Raw genomic sequence first — 16,774 nt, 5'->3', positions numbered from 1 at the left:
CTTTCACTTTTACATTGTGGCATTATCTTTACAGTGTGTCTGCTGTGGTGAAGGTGCTCTTAAACATGACAGGAAATACAGTAGAAAGGCGACATGAGATACCGAACGCATGTTTGTCTGGCAATTACTGTGTCTGTGTACGTTACCATATAATACAATGTAATCAGGCCGCCGCTAAGTTAAATGTTAACTACGCCATTATTTGTACTGTTGGCCCCGATGGGTGAGGTTGTGTTGCTGGGCAACAGGGGAAATGCCTTCCAGTTTATTTAGTCTGCCAGTCACGTTCTGCGTTCTGTGTATTCAGTGTAGGTGTAAGAGAACGACAGGAATGTATAGCAGGACACACTCAAAGAGACAAACTGCTGAGAAAAAAAATGTCTGACATGGGCTCATTAAACCTGCTTTGTAATTATAGCTGTTGTCAGATTCAGATTTTCTAGAAACTGAACAATAGAGAACACAGAGTTTATTCACTGCAGTGTGTGTGTGTGTGTGTGTGTGTGTTTGTGTGCGGGTATGGGTGTGGTTCTTCTAGACTCTTCATTTAGTTGACAGAAGAACTTTCTGTTCTGTAACAATATGCACAACAATAACTACAGTAACAGAGAGTACAGCTGAATATCAGTTGTTACATATTTTTACCTCACATACAGTAATTTACTGTAGCTAATCAATAACTCGCAGCCTCATTAGAATAACAGTCTAGTCATTTCCTGTCAATGTGTGCCCTAATATAGCCTGGTCTTGTACGTTTTACAAGTTTAACAAGTATTACTGAATCTATGAAGCCATTCATAGAAGAAAAACAGTGTGGTAATCTCTTTAATAGTTTGAATGTTTATTACATCTATCACTGCTGATGCCAACAATAACAATGAATGGCTTATAAACTTAAAACCTCAGTGCAAGATTATTTTGAGCATAGGAAGAGGTTGGAAAATGGTGAACTTTCAACAAGCTCACAAGTCAAGTCATATGTCATATATTACTCAGCTTTATAGGTGATCTATCACTGGTAAATCTGAAATGAAAGCTGTGTCTTTTACCTCAAAGCATCCCACTTTGCTGAGTATTGCTTACACTTGAATGGTGTACAGAAATTTTAATCTTTCACTTTTCATGAAAGGATTTCACTGCTCTTTTTTTTTTAAATATGTAAACCCGGGAGGAATTTCATCCCGAACCCTGGCAGAGTTCAATGCCACATTCTGCTGTCTGAACTCCAAAAAAGAGGAAGAAAAAGTCCTGGCTGTTAAAAAAAGGAGGGGGAAAAAAACTAAAAAGGGGAAAGACAAAGAGGATTTTGATGGGTTTTGTAATTGGACTTCTTAGCTATCATGTCAGGAATGTTGACAGTGGATTCACGACTGAAGGCTGCACAAACAGCTTTTAAACAATGTGTAGATTGTGTTTTCCTGTCTAGTGGATTCTCTTAACTAATATTGTTTTTATTCTGTGTTTTTATGTCCACTAATATGTAACTGGTACCAAGGTATTTAGCATGCATACAGTAGATTTATAGACTGTGATTTCGTAGAGGGAAAACCTTTTGGTGGATAGAGGGGTGAGCAAAAATAGATAAAACACACTTTATTTATCCCAAAGGGGAAACAATTTCAGCAGGAGGGAGTAGATGTGTAGGCTGGAGACCGAACACTAAAATTAGCTCAACGGAGGACAACTTCTCCATGGTTTCAACAACATTTACACCATCATCACTTTTCACCTGCCGTCTGATTTGGAGATGCCACAAATAATTCAAAAGCCTTTTCAAAACCGTGTGTGTGTAAAGTGTGAAAGCGTGTGCTATGTTTACTATGTGTATATTACCAAACAAAGGACACAGAGTCAGTATAAAAGAGCAAGATAGAGAGATGAACAAAGAGAGGAACAAAGGGGACGGCCAGTACCTGTTCATTGATAGAGCTGTAGTCGTTGGTGGTTGAAACATCATCGTCCTCTGAGTCAAACAGACCCTCCTGGTTGTCCAGCAGCTCAGCCAAGACTCTGCTGACAGACTCCTGGTCCCGAAGGTCCTCTCCTTCTGTTGACAGACTGCAGATGGAAAGGCAACAGAGGAGTGTGTTATGTTAGCTGTGCAATGCTACCCATGGGATATTAAATAATTACAGTGGTTGAATAAACTCACATCTGTGTTATAGAGTCTGTGTGTAGATTTGTGTGTATGTATACTCAGTTGCCATAATGCACACTTTGCTAAAACTAATGCAGTCGAAGACATCAACTCTGCTATAAATCAATTTTACTGTCGGTCATAAGTTTTAGGTTCTTTTATACCATTTGAGAGAAGTGTTCATTTAATTTTACGGTTATTTTGGAGGCTGAAGTTTGTGGTGCTGTTGAATATTATTGCATTATACTGAGAGGAGCTTTGTAATAGTTTTTTAAAGCCTCATTCATATAAAACAGGATGGATAAAGCATTATAAACACCTCTCAGTGTAATGCAATACAATTAAATAGCAGCACACCACAGTAGGCATAAAACCACAGTTCTGACACTTGAAATTGAATAAAAATCATATTTCATCACCATCATAATTTGTGCAAAAGTAAGGACACAATAAAACAAGAGGAATGAAACAAGTTGTATGTAAATGCTTGTAAATTTGGTTGCCCTTTGCTTACAATATCTGAGACCTCTGAATATTTTGCAAAGGAACAGTGATTGTGACAATTATTTCTTACTGGAAGATGTCTGGTCCGAAGACAGCGGCCAGCGCCCCGATGTTCCAGCTCTCTTGCTGAAATGATGCCACACTGGCCAGGAAGCGGCACAGGAAACGCAGCAGGCCGTAGTTCAGCTGGGGAAGCTGCTGCAGCAGGTATTTCAAGTTTCTGCACAGTTCCTCCTCGTTGCTGTATTCTGGGGATGTTTAAGAGAAGAACACACAGGTTATGATCATATACAACCATTATTAACTTTTATCATCATCACAAGTAGTCTTGATACAGTGTGTCATACTTATTGTAAGAACATATATTTCAAGAGGAAGAGTTTTGATTTATAATAATCACAATCACCATTATACTTTAAACATGCTTAACACTTTTCAGCAGTGTATCTGGAGTTACTGTGGAGTGAATTCTTTATGGGTTATAAAGTCGTTAATGTTCCCTCATAGTTGTCCTAACATATTCTTATCTAGAGAAAATATGCACACTCAGATAAGATTACGTTAAATCCTCTGGGAGAGATGAAACGAGGTGAAACAGCACACTGCATTCGGGAGTAAAATGCCCAAGAAAGGTAATCCTTGTAGAGCCATTATAAAATAGAGTGAGAAATTAATTTATGACATGGAGAGTGCCTGCAAACTGCCCTGCTGCTGTAATCTGAACGACAGCAACAGTAACAACCACAATCATGACAGAGGGATTAGAATTGATTATCTGTGACAATAATGGAAGCAAAAGAGGAGAGGGTGAAGAGGACAAGTCGAAATGGAGAAACAGTGGAAGTGGGAAATTTGTGGACATAACTAGATGTTGCCTATTAAAACAAATATTAATCCATCTTACATTTGTTGACTGGGTTTATAAATTCAATGAATAATGAATTCCAATAATGAGCCTGGCTTTTAATTAGGCCACGCAGCAAACAAATTAAATGTGTGTATAACATTTGAACAGTAGGTTTTTTGTTTTTTTGTTTTTTTACATCCCACATAACTTCCAGCAATTCACATGATTATATTTTTTCTTTGTTTTTACAAATTTGGTGGAAGCGCCTTAAAGTAAGGGATTAATAATAAGCATAAGAAGGAATCACATGGAGACAATATTAAGATCCCTTTAGGGTTTGGCATTAAATGAGTGGAATAATGCAGAAGATGAAGAGATAAACAGAAAGCATAAAGAATAGACCATGACTGAACCTCCATGTAGTAGAAACACACAAGGCTAGTGTTAAAAAGCCTCGAGACTTTGCCAGTTACCATTTAAGTTGCTGGTCTGACCGCTGTAGTACATGTTCATATTTTAACACCTTGACACAAATTCAACTTGGATAAAAATCCAAAAATAGTAGATGTTTTTGTACGTTTTTCATGCATTTGGTCATCTCTCTTTTTGTGTGTTTATATTAAGCAGCACTTAGACCATCAAGCCTGCACTGGGTTTCAGGAGGAAGTACAAAAGGGTAGCAGAACAGAAAAGGCTCCATTTTCATCAACAAGTAAAAATAACTGCATGAGCTAACTTTGAAACTGAGTGGGGGGGAAAAAATAGTTAATGGTTTCAGTGAACAAGGGTGACGTAAGTGAGAGCAGAAAAAATACAGAATGGTATTAGAAGAGGAAGAGCAGTCCCTGTCACACACCTTGGTGTAGCTGCAGTATGTGTCCCTGTATCTCCGTTGGGATTACGGGTTCAGGGAGCTCCTGCAAGAACAGTCGGAGCAAACTGACCGCTGATGCCAGGTCTGCCTCTTTTTCTAGCTCCACCTCTTCACCGCTGTCATAGCGCTGGCGCAGCCAATCCACGCGCTCTGCGTTGCCATTAACCAGAAAGAGCCCCTCCAAGTCCAGATGACCTGATGACAAAAAGACACATATTGTAAAACTAAACGGGTGCACTGAGAAAAACTCAGAAGAGACTCAGCTGCCACACATTTCTCTGCTATTTGTTTAGCGTCGTCAGTTTAGGTTAACCCGCTGTCGTTAACTTCAGGGCTAATAAAATTCACTTTCCAGCAGTTTGGAAAACAACAGACAGGATTTTTCATGAGAAGCATTTATCCTTAAAAAACCCAACATAAATGAGCTTTGTTTAACCAATTTGCTTTTATTTTATTCATTTAATTTGCACTTTTTTAACTTCAAATCTTTCTTCCTGTTTTATTTCAGTCAACTTCTTCACACTATAGCCTGTACTGTACATTTACTGCCAGATTTGCAACTTACTGCGAACCTTTACCTCTACTTCACTCACATTCACTGTCACTTCTCTGCTGCTTGCTCTCTCAGTCCACCACTTATTCACTAGGTTTGCATATTACGTACTACCCTATTCCTTAAAGGAGCGACGCTACCAAGAGTTTCCCAGGCAACGATACAGAGGCTGATTCCTGTTTCGGAACAGCGCTGCACAAAGAGGCCCCCAAACGCTACTGATTTCCGAATGAATAGATATTTGCCATTATTTTTGGCATTAAAAAAAAGGTTTTTTGGCATGGTGAGGGTTCTCATTGGCCTGGTGGCCTGTACAATTATAGGGGAAATACTGGTATGGGTTGTAGTTGAGGCTTGGTATTAATATTGGCCAAAGACTTGTAAAATTCAGCTGTCTTGTAAAAGTAACATAACGGGTATTTACGTCAACTTAGTCTGCCACTTTAGTAAGCGTATAATCAGTCTTTTTTTGCTTTACTCCTTTGCAGCTAAGAAAAGGAAATGGCTTCAGTAAAATGATAGGTTATAGTCTCCACAACATTTTTGTGTGCTTGTCCTATATGTATTTGTGTGCATATGTAAATGTGGTGAATAGCTGTGTTCAAACGTAGGAGGCTGCTGGCCTGACTGAACCTGCACCTTCTTTCCAAATTTAGTCACCAAAGAGTTTGCACCACTGGTAAACTTTGCTAAATTGTGATACCTCAGTTTACAGCATGACGAAAAACAATGCACCGAGTTAATGATTAATATTTCAATACAAATTTAGATTTATTCTGATTATTCAATGCATTCCCACCTTTCTTCTCTGCTCTAAATGTGATATAATAACCAACAATCACCTAAATGTAAACACATAGTAAATACATGATATTTTCTAATCTGGGAAATTGAGACTTGAGACCAATTCAGGATCCAGTTCCTGAATTGGGCACATAGCTTATGTAATATCAACATAAGAATAGATGTTAAATGAGTGTGTCCATGTGTGTATTCAGATATGTTTGTGTATGTGAACTCCTTTCTTATCAGTATGAGAAAATGGAAGCATGACTACGCCGACTGCTCTGTAGTGCGACAACATCACTGGGTGATTGTGATAGAAAGGACAAACTGGTAGCATCAGATCATATCTGTCAGGGCCAGTTTTATAACATTTTGTACATTTTTGTGTTTTCCCTCCTTTACATAATGTGTGATCTGTTCATCTTGTACAATGTTATGTTTGTGTTATGTGCTGTGTGGTCACATGAATCTGCTGTACAGCAATTTTTTAAAGATGTAGGCCAAATATTTTTACTGGAGCAACAACCACCATAGGCGAGGTGCCTGCCGTCATAGAGAGGGACAGGATGTTATAAATTGTACAAATCTGCATAACAGCCTCTATTTAAAGGACCTCATTCGTTTACATGAGAAGTACCAGTAGTAGTTGTGTCCTGGCCTCACCAACCGCTATGTAAAGGTGGCGGGTTTGAGGGATTTGGAAAGTTACAAAAATTGTCAGCAAATTGTGTTTCAACAATCTGACAAGCTCACTGCACATAATGTTGTTGATTTTTTTCTCCATTCCCCCCCATGCTGTCACTTGTTGCTAATCCGGTCACATTCCCAGTAATCATTTGTCTCAAAAACTTTGTTTAACCTCCCCAAATTCTTTCCCAAACAGAACAGGTAATGCTTCAAGATGTTGAAATGGAAATGTTGTGGCTTGTGGATGATGAAACGACTACCTGGCAAATTTCTCCTGACTCCTGATTTCTCATCCATTAATAAACCAGAGAGCATAATATTGAAGTCCACCTCTTCCACATGACTCCTTAAGGTGTCTTAATTCACCAAAATATCTACTAAAGCAGTCTGTCCCTTAAGTTAAAAACTGTATGAGCAGTTCTACAGACACCACAGCTTCAATCCAACAAACCTTCAAGTGCTTCCCCTTTTCAATCTTTGTCTTTTACCTCATCTCTTCAATACACTGCTCCTGCTAAAACCTAAGGCATCACACATAAATTAAATGATAGACTGAGGCCTTTTCCCCGGCTGAATAACTTGTGGACTGGCAGCACCATTCTGATTAATGCACCAGCAGAGGCCCAGGTGGATTAAAGACTTATTACATAACCTCATATGGTCGAGCGACCCTCAGGTCAAACAAATGGCCAACCTGCTTCACTGGTCACTTGAGGGGCCTCGAGCTGAACAGCTAAAAAAATCTCCACTGACTTGACAGGTTTTACAAGAAAATGTCTTTTGTGACTGCACAATAGACAACTCAGTAAGGATGTCAGAAAAGGAATCTTTTTCTACTCTCTGTTTTACTTGAGACGTGCATGACTTGCAGTACTGGATTCACGGATTAGTTTTAATGAGCCCTGTGTCCAGGAGGTCTGGTGTCCTTATGACCTGCTTAGTAATCTTCAGATTCCAAAAATAAAAAACCCTCACAAACGCATGCAAAAAAAAAGAAAGAAAAAAATAAACTCCTCGCTAAATCATTCTTCATGCTTATTCATTCTGTATTGATCTTCAGGACGGAATTCCCTTCATTTCCTTTATTTTATTGGTGGGATCTTTAGAGCAATGTAATTGCTTCAACTGTGAGACACAAAACTAAATCGATTTTACAAATAGATATTTACATACTATCCATTTTTTTTTTATCTGATATTAAACCTAACTTTGCACACAGCAAAGATAATGAGGTTTAGGGAAACAAGAAAAATCTGTATCGATGTCTGCCCACAGATAACATATTGTTTTTGGGGTAAATGTTATTCATGCAGCTTCATGGAATGGAAAAAATTTGACTGTTTAAACAGCCAAAGAGACTCTGCTGTCACCATGTTTTATTCCTCCCCTTCCGAGCAAAGACCTGCTTGCAAAGTCTGAACTGCCAACCTGCTCTTATAAAGAAAATGACATAAGACTGAAGTTCCTGCTCTGCGAGGCTTGAAGAGAAATTTTCCAGTGGGGATATGGGAAAGGCCCAGAGCCAGGACATTAGCAGGTTCCTCTCTTCAGTTAAGCTCTTCTGTTTTCACAAGTGGAGCTGCAGTTGACAGAACTGTTATGTAATGATGAAGGAAGCAGACCGTGGAATCATCTGCCAGTGCGTTCAGAGTTCATCTTATCACATAAACTGGATCTCCACTAACGACATATTTTTGCTTTATCGTGCTGCGAGAGCAGACACGGCAGGTCAACAGCAGCAGTGATTTGGGAGGAGTGAAACTCTACAAAATCAGATATCAGATATGACTGAGAGCTCAGAAATATGCACTTAGAAGTGATAAGTGGGACCCAAATAGATTTCAAAATATAAATAAATACACAGAGGTGCAGTGCATGCCCATGGATTTAAGCCGGTATTAGCGATTCTATTTCTGTTTTCCCATTTCAATCTAAAGTCCTATGAGAAGTCACTGAATGTGCTGTTTCTGCATTGACAAGTTATGTTTGAGTCAAAGCTCCTGATGGAGTTTTAACGCTTAACAAGCTTTACTGATACACATAAAAGACTTAACGGTCTTTGCATTTTGCATGCTAAAAGTAAGGCTTATTTTAGATGTTCTGATCAAGTAAGACAATATTCAGTACAAGAAAACTAAATGTGAACAAATGAGTGAAATTAAATCAGTGTTTGATTCAGCATTAGGTGAATTACTGTTCATTTTTGGCCTCTGTAGAATATGTTATGACAGTGTTGTACGCTATAATTAGTGCCTTTATTCTGCAGTAAAACTTTGGTTGCCATTTTCCTTTAAATCATGACAATTCATTACTGTTGATTCTTCAGTCATCTTAAAAAAGTAACATAGAAGAAGGATTATAACGCTTAAATTATTCCAACAAATGTAGACAAATCTTTGCCAAATAACCGATCATGAATCACAAGTGAACATGTGGGTGTATGTATGACTCATGTGGATGATGTGTTAGATATGAAATAACGTGAAAGGTCTTTAGCACAAATGTTAAACAATCTGCAGCTGGAATTTGAGGAGTAGGTTTAATGTTGGTATATTTTGTGTGTGTGTGTGTGTGTGTGTGTGTGTGTGTGTGTATGTGTCTGTCACTCACCATGCTCCTCAATGTAGTCGACGATGTCTTTCACCAGTGCAGGAACCTCGTGGCCACTGATCGTGTGTGTGCGTGTCACCTCCTCCAAAGGAACGCCAAAAACCTGTGTGGTGCTGGCTGAGCTCCCGCCCTCGTTGCCTGGCAACGGAGACACGCTCTTCCTCATGGCCTCCTCCTCCTCCTCACCACAACCCCGCCAAGACCTCACGTCTTCAGAGGGAAAAAGCAAAAGGAGGGAGAGTGGACGAAAAGTAAGATGGGAGGATTTTACGAATAAAAGCGCCTCGGTGTGCAACATAAGCGGTCGCCAGTCGTACTCACGCTGATGGTCAAAGAGTGACGAAATCAAAATCACAGTCATAAAGGTTGAGAATGATATAAACATCCAAGGAGATAAATAAAGAGTGACAGAGGGACTCTCACTCCCAATCTGTCCTCCGCTGCTCTTCAAAAACAGACAAAACGAGCATAACCCCCTCATGGGCCACTGAATATCCCCTCCTGTTATCTCACCTGGAGGGAGGAGAAAAGGAACAATGGACAGCAGCAATTGACTACTGGACTGCAAAGGCATTTACACCTAGTCATTTAAGGAGTAGGAAGAACAGGTGGAGGAGGAGGAGGAGGAGGAGGAGGAGGAGGAGGAGGAGGAGGAGAAAAACCACTGCCTATGACCACTTCATGCATTTATGACCCGCCATGGTTTCTAAAACTGTGAATGTGGACTAAAAGTGGGTCAGGTTTTTATAAAGAGCCCTGATTACATGTTGATATTCAAAGAACCAGTAGGTGAAAATATAGGATCCATGTTTTAAAAAATAAACCCCTGTATTTAGGAAGGGAGTCACAGCAGGAAGAGAGGGAGACAGTCTAAAGGTTTACGTTGTCGGTGTTGATGTCAGACCGGGATTATGGAGCAGGTGTTTTGTCTAAGCTAAATTAAAGAGAGGCTAAATTAGCACATCAGGATTTCCTCCTGCACAGAGTAGAGCCTTTATCTGGTTCAAACATCTTATACTTGCAAATTATTTGAATGTATTTACTATTTTTCCAGTCAAAATTTTACACTTGAGTTTTCTCTTACATAATCATCACTTTAAAAAAAAGTTTATTGCTTTCCTACGAAATTCCCATCTGCAGCGTTTGTTATGTCCTCTGTAAACATCACTCCTCAGCTCCCATGCAAACAGGTTGCCGACTCTGACAATGAAATGGAAATCAATGCAAAGCAAGCAAGAATGTGCAACAATAATTTCTGCTCAAAGTTTGACTTTCGTGATGGTTGGTTGATGAGTAATCTGAATGTAAACACTAACAGATGGTGTCCAGTCTAATCACTGAGGGAGAAACATCACCAAATGTTTATCAGCAAATTTAATCTCACATCTCAGTCATATATCGCTCTTTTCAAGATGAAAAGGAGTTAATTGAGTATTAATAATGTAAAAATACACATAAAGGGCACATATACCTCTAAATATCGTGAACATTTTTCCATCAGCAGTGAGAAAGTCAGAACTCAATGTGATTGTGAAAAAAACAAACAACTAATTTCTTTGACCAACTAATTTAGTAACAAAGCTCACAAAGATTAAAGGTAGGGCTCAAAAACATGCACAAATCTTTCTTCACTCATTCTCACTCTCTACATATCATTTTACTTTTTTCTTTGTCTCTCACAGACAGTCACATGAAGCGGTCAAACAGGATTTTTTTGTTGAAAGCAAACCTTTTCCTGTTTGAATTGGTCAAATGATTGTTTCTCCTCTCATTCTCATGATAACCAGTTTAAAAAAGCTTATTATGTTACTTGGCATTTTTCCGGCAGTGAGCCTCTCTCTGGATTCTACCTGATTGCATTATCTCCTATTAAAAAAAAGTAATTAACTATTATTGAGTGTAAATGGCCATTAACTGTCAGATTCAGACCTCCTTGATTTTCTGCTGTTATTTTGTCTTTCATAAAGTACAGTAAGTGGGCCTGCTGTATATTTCAACGAGCTTACATATGTTGTTAAAAAAGCTTCCTTTATTAGGGAGCGCATTTTATTCTCTACTAGAAGGAGGAAGTTTTTCTTGTACTGCGACAAATGGAGCTAAAGGTGATCATGGCGGGGGCGAAGTTTGCTTTGAGTTATTTTCATGTTGAGAACTAGTCAAGTCATGAAAGTGAACACTGAGTGAAAAAAATGTGGATCTGCGAGTCTTATCTAGTCACCATTTATCACTGATGTGCAATGTGTGTGCGTTATTAGCCCACATGTAGTAACAGAATTATGTTTGTGTGTTGGCCCACTGTGTGTGTGTGTGTGTGTGTGTGTGTGTGTGTGTGTGTGTGTGTGTGTGTGTGTGTGTGTGTGTGTGCGCTCACCGTGTAGCAGTGAAAGTGTGTCCTATCCGCTCCTCCCCTAGCCAGTGAACCACTGAACCATCTATGGCTGCTTCAGGTTGTGGCAGAAGATGAGCCGGTAGTTCCTCATTGACGGACCGCTAATCCCTCGAGCAGGATTCTCTTATAGCTACGCTGAGGAGAAACAGATAGAGAGCGAGAGAAAAATGCAAGAACAAAGAGAGAGGGGGAGAGGACAGCAAAAGAGATAAAGAGAGGGCAAGTGTGAGAAAAGAAGAAGTGAGGGTGGAGACAGATGTGAGGAGACAAAGATGGAACAGTTAACAAATTATTGAAGTAACAGTGTGCATGTTTATCAACATTTAGTACTCTTGATTATTAAATAATGCAAAAGCAACTTAATCTAAAATTTTTACAACTTTTACATTTGTTTTTCTTTACAGTTGGTGCACAGGGAAAACATCAGAAACAGCAACAGATTTTGCTCTTTGCTTCTGGTTATTATTAAATCCTATGTTGCCATGAGCTGTAACACATCATAAATAGGGCTGGGTGATATGGGCAGAATCAAATTTCACAATATTTTTGACCAAATACCTCAATATCGATATTTTGACATGTGGTGCTTTTTTTTGGTGCCTCTATCTTACAAAGGCTGCAGGTTGTTTACATGAGAGCAAACTCAACAAAAAAACACATTCAATGCAACTAATTAGAACAAAAAACAATGAATGAATATAATGAATCAAGTAATTGCTTATTAAACCACATGCAAAACAGCTTTTCACAAAACCGCGTCAGATGACCAATGAGGGCAAAGAATTGCATGTTTCCTCTTGTCTTTCTCTCTCTCTATTTATTTCCTCCACCCCCTCTTCCCTCCTTCTTTCTTTGTTATCCATCTCTCCCCCTTTCATTTAACTCCTTTCTCTGTAATTTCATCTTCTGACTTGGAGGCTTGAGATATCAGGCTGTCCGAGACTTTGCTGGAGGCGAGGACCGAAAAACAATAATTAAACTGACACGGGCTAGGCTAGGAAGTAAAGTATAGCGTGTTTATTGTGTGCGTGCATGCATGTGTGTCCTACATGTGTGCAAAGTGTCACTTTGAATCTTTTTACGTTCGGTTCGAGCCTGTTAAGTGCTGTCACTTTAGTGTGCAAGTATGTGTTTGCACGGCTTTTGGTTGCTGTGCGTAAGAGTGCGTGTGCTCGACGAGGCTATCGAGAGTGCAAACGATGCTCCGAGATGAAAACCCCCTTCACTATCCAGTGTGTGCAATAAATGTGTCAGTGAATGTGCGAGTCAGACACTGTATATGCAGGATTAATGTGTGTCCAAGTGTGCATGAAGAGAGAAACTGTCCTTTGAGGCCATCCCTGTTGACTGAGATGCCCTGTATAGGAATATGGCAACGTAGTAAAATATTAAAAACACTGTTCTACTTTTTCGAGAGCGTTGCGGAGTCGCAAAGGGACTGAAAAATACAAGAAATGGAGAAGAAGTATTTAATATTAACGTTTTATATAATTTAAATCACTTAAAAATGTTAAAAGCTAAAAAAGAGATCTTTGATAATGGCTTCAAAAGGGATTTGGTTTCAACAGGAGGATCCATTGCTCTCCAACCTTTCTCATACCTTAATTATCCAAAAATATTCCAGTACTCCAAAACGTTCAATGATGGAGAGTTTACGCCGCTCTGTGCTAATCTGAGCGCATTTATTTAAAACTGGCTAGTGTAAGAAGTTTAAAAGAAATACTAACACATTCTACACATCTTTACCAAACTCATTTTGCAACACTGACCTGGAGAACGAGCCTTTAAACACACTTTAAAAGTCTTTAAACACGCTTGCACACACCTGATTAGGCCTGGACAGGTTTTGTGTTCACTCTCTTCCCAGAACAACTCTCTCATTCATCGTGTCAATCAATCAATCAATCTTTATTTGTATAGCGCCAAATCACAACAAAGTTATCTCAAGGCACTTTACACATAGAGCAGGTTCTAAACCGTACTCTTCAAGTTTTAATTTATAAAGAGACCCAACATTCCCACATGAGCAAGCATTTAGCGACAATGGCAAGAAAAAACTCCCTTTTAACAGGAAGAAACCTCAGGCAGAACCAGGCTCAAAGTGGGCGGCCATCTGCCTCGACCGGTTGGGGTAGAGGGGAGAGAGAGGAAGAATAGGAGAGAGAGAGAAGCACATAGAAAATAAACATTGAAGCTAGAAGGTCCGGGACTGGAATCTGTCATCCGGACGTCTACAGGCCCAGATTGCCTGTGAGATGAGAAAGCACAGACAACTCCGGGGAAGAAGTGTAGGTTACTGAATGCATTAATAGTACATGAATGTTATTGGATATAGATGGATGGATATAGAGAGAGAGAGAGGAGGAAAGAGGAGCTCAGTGCATCGTGGAGGTAGGAGTCCCCCGGCAGTCTAAGCCTATAGCAGCATAAACTAGGAGCTTGCTAACTATAAGCTCTATCAAAAAGGAAAGTTTTAAGCCTACTCTTAAAAGTAGAGAGGGTGTCTGCCCTCCGGACCGAATCTGGGAGATGGTTCCACAGGAGAGGAGCCTGATAACTGAAGGCTCTGCCTCCCATTCTACTTTTAGAGATACTAGGTACCACAAGTAGGCCTGCGTTCTGGGAGCGCAGTGTTCTGGTAGGTACATAAGGTACTATGAGCTCTTTAAGGTATGATGGAGCCTGACCAGTAAGAGCTTTAAAAGTGAGGAGAAGGATTTTAAATTCTATTCTTGATTTTACGGGAAGCCAATGCAGTGAAGCTAAAATAGGAGTAATGTGATCTCTCTTTCTAGTTTTTGTCAGAACGCGTGCAGCTGCATTCTGGACCAGTTGGAGAGTCTTTAGAGACTTGTTAGGGCAGCCTGATAATAATGAATTACAATAATCCAGCCTAGAAGTAACAAATGCATGGATTAGTTTTTCAGCATCATTTTGAGACAGAATATGTCTGATTTTTGAAATGTTACGCAGATGAAAATAGGCAGACCTTGAAATTTGTTTTATGTGGGAATTAAAGGACAGATCCTGGTCAAATATAACTCCTAGGTTCCTTACAGTAGTACTGGAGGCCAAAGTAATGCCATCCAGAGTAGTTATATCATTGGATAATGTGTTTCTAAGGTGTTTAGGGCCAAGCACAATAACTTCAGTTTTTTCTGAGTTTAACAGCAGGAAGTTACAGGTCATCCAGGTCTTTATGTCCTTAATACATGTTTGTAGTTTAGTTAACTGGTTGATTTCATTAGGCTTTATTGATAGATATAATTGAGTATCATCTGCATAACAATGAAAATTTATTGAGTGTTTCCGAATAATATTTCCTAAAGGAAGCATATATAAGGAGAATAGTATTGGTCCAAGCACTGAACCCTGAGGAACACCGTGTTTTACTTTTGTTTGCATGGAGGATTTATCATTGACATTTACAAACTGAAATCTATCTGACAGATAGGATTTAAACCAGTTTAATGCTGTTCCTTTAATGCAAATTAAATGTTCAAGTCTCTTTAACAGGATTTGATGATCAATAGTATCGAAGGCAGCACTAAGATCTAACAGGACGAGGACAGAGAGAAGTCCATTGTCTGATGAAGTTAGGAGGTCATTTGTAACTTTTACCAGTGCAGTTTCTGTACTATGATGAGCTCTGAATCCAGACTGAAAATCCTCAAATAAGCTGTTATTATTTAGAAAGTTACACAGCTGAATAGCAACTGCTTTCTCTAGGATCTTAGAGAGAAAGGAGAGGTTCGATATGGGCCTATAGTTGGCTAAAACCTCTGAATCAAGAGTAGGCTTCTTGAGAAGTGGTTTAATGACAGCTACTTTAAAAGACTGTGGTACATATCCTGTCACTAAAGACAGATTGATCATATTTAATAAGGAAGTACTAACAGAGGGAAGGACTTCCTTAAGCAGCCTAGTTGGAATCGGGTCTAAAAGACAGGTTGATGGTTTAGAGGAAGTGATCATTGAGGTTAATTCTATAAGGTCGACTGGAGAGAAACAGTCTAAATAAATATCAGGTTTAAAAGCAGTTTCTGAGTTTCCTATGTTAGAGGATGAATCAGTGCTTATTGAGGGCAAGAGGTGATTAATTGTGTCCCTAATAGTTAAGATTTTGTCATTAAAGAAACTCATGAAGTCATCACTACTGAGAGTTAAAGGAATACATGGATCAGTAGTGTTATGACTCTTTGTCAGTTTAGCCAAAGTACTGAAAAGAAACCTTGGACTATTTTTATTCTCCTCTATTAGTGATGAGTAGTAGGCAGCTCTGGTGTTACGGAGGGCCTTCTTATATGTTTTAAGACTGTCTTGCCAGGTTAGGTGAGATTCTTCTGATTTGGTGGAACGCCATATTCTTTCTAGTTTTCGTAAAATTTGTTTTAATTGTCGAGTTTGGGAATTATACCAAGGAGCTGTTTTCCGTTGTTTAATTACCTTCTTTTTTAAAGGAGCGATGGAGTCCAGAGTTGTTCTCAGTAAGTCTGCAGCGCTATCAACAATACAGTCAATCTGGGGGGGACTGAAATCAGAATAAGTCATCTCTGTTGTATTGATACATGGCATTGAGCTCAACATTGATGGAATTTTTTCTTTAAATTTAGTGACAGCACCATCAGTCAGACATCTAGTAAGAACATGTCTGTCCAGTGGTGTATAGTCCAGTAATAAAAATTCAAATGTTATTAAGTAGTGGTCTGATAAAGAAGGATTATGAGGGAAAACTATTAAATGTTCAACCTCAATACCATATGTCAGAACAAGGTCGAGGGTGTGGTTATAACAGTGAGTTGGCTCATTCACATTTTGAGAGAAGCCAATTGAATCTAATAATGCAATAAATGCAGTGTTAAGGCTATCATTCTCAACATCCACATGAATGTTAAAGTCACCTACTATAATTATCTTATCAGTGCTAAGGACTAAATTTGATAAAAGCTCTGAGAAGTCAGATAAAAATTCGGCGTACGGGCCAGGAGGACGGTAGATTACAACAAATAAGACAGGCTGTAAAGTTTTCCAGGCTGGGTGAGAAAGGCTGAGAACAAGACTTTCAAATGATTTATAATTAAGTTTAGGTCTAGGGTTGATTTTTAGGTCTGAGTTAAAAATGGCTGCAACTCCACCTCCTCGGCCGGTGTCTCGAGGGATGTGGGTATTGATATGACTGGGAGGAGTGGATTCATTTAGACTGACATATTCATCCTGACGCAGCCAGGTTTCAGTAAGACAGAATAAGTCAATATGATGATCTGATATTATATCATTGATTAATACACCTTTAGAGGAGAGAGATCTAGTGTTTAAGAGTCCACATTTAACTCTCTTATTTTGATGGTCCATTACTGGAGTGGTATTAATTTTGGTCAGGTTTTTAT

The 16,774-nt window shown here is 39.1% G+C and overlaps 1 protein-coding gene across 4 annotated transcripts in view; it reads right to left on the bottom strand.

Moving 5' to 3' along the window:
• The window catches only part of fam13b (family with sequence similarity 13 member B), an 83,936-nt gene that overhangs the window by 44,078 nt on the left and 23,084 nt on the right, over positions 1-16,774 (bottom strand). For 3 of the 4 annotated variants that reach the window (XM_062425200.1, XM_062425203.1, XM_062425202.1), the window contains exons 2-6: positions 11,370-11,517; positions 8,999-9,208; positions 4,345-4,557; positions 2,712-2,889; positions 1,914-2,058 (exon numbers count right to left, since the gene is read on the bottom strand). In XM_062425200.1, the coding sequence (XP_062281184.1) occupies positions 1,914-2,058; positions 2,712-2,889; positions 4,345-4,557; positions 8,999-9,164 (702 nt within the window). In that variant the 5' untranslated portion in view covers positions 9,165-9,208; positions 11,370-11,517. Of the gene's footprint in view, positions 1-1,913; positions 2,059-2,711; positions 2,890-4,344; positions 4,558-8,998; positions 9,209-11,369; positions 11,523-16,774 lie in introns of all 4 variants that reach the window. The other variant, XM_062425201.1, reaches the window with a different exon arrangement.

This window comes from Scomber scombrus, chromosome 9 (genome assembly GCF_963691925.1).
Source record: "Scomber scombrus chromosome 9, fScoSco1.1, whole genome shotgun sequence".
In the NCBI taxonomy this organism is placed as follows: domain Eukaryota; kingdom Metazoa; phylum Chordata; class Actinopteri; order Scombriformes; family Scombridae; genus Scomber; species Scomber scombrus.
Note: the sequence above shows the minus strand (reverse complement) of the source record. Positions and strands in the feature narration are given on the sequence as shown.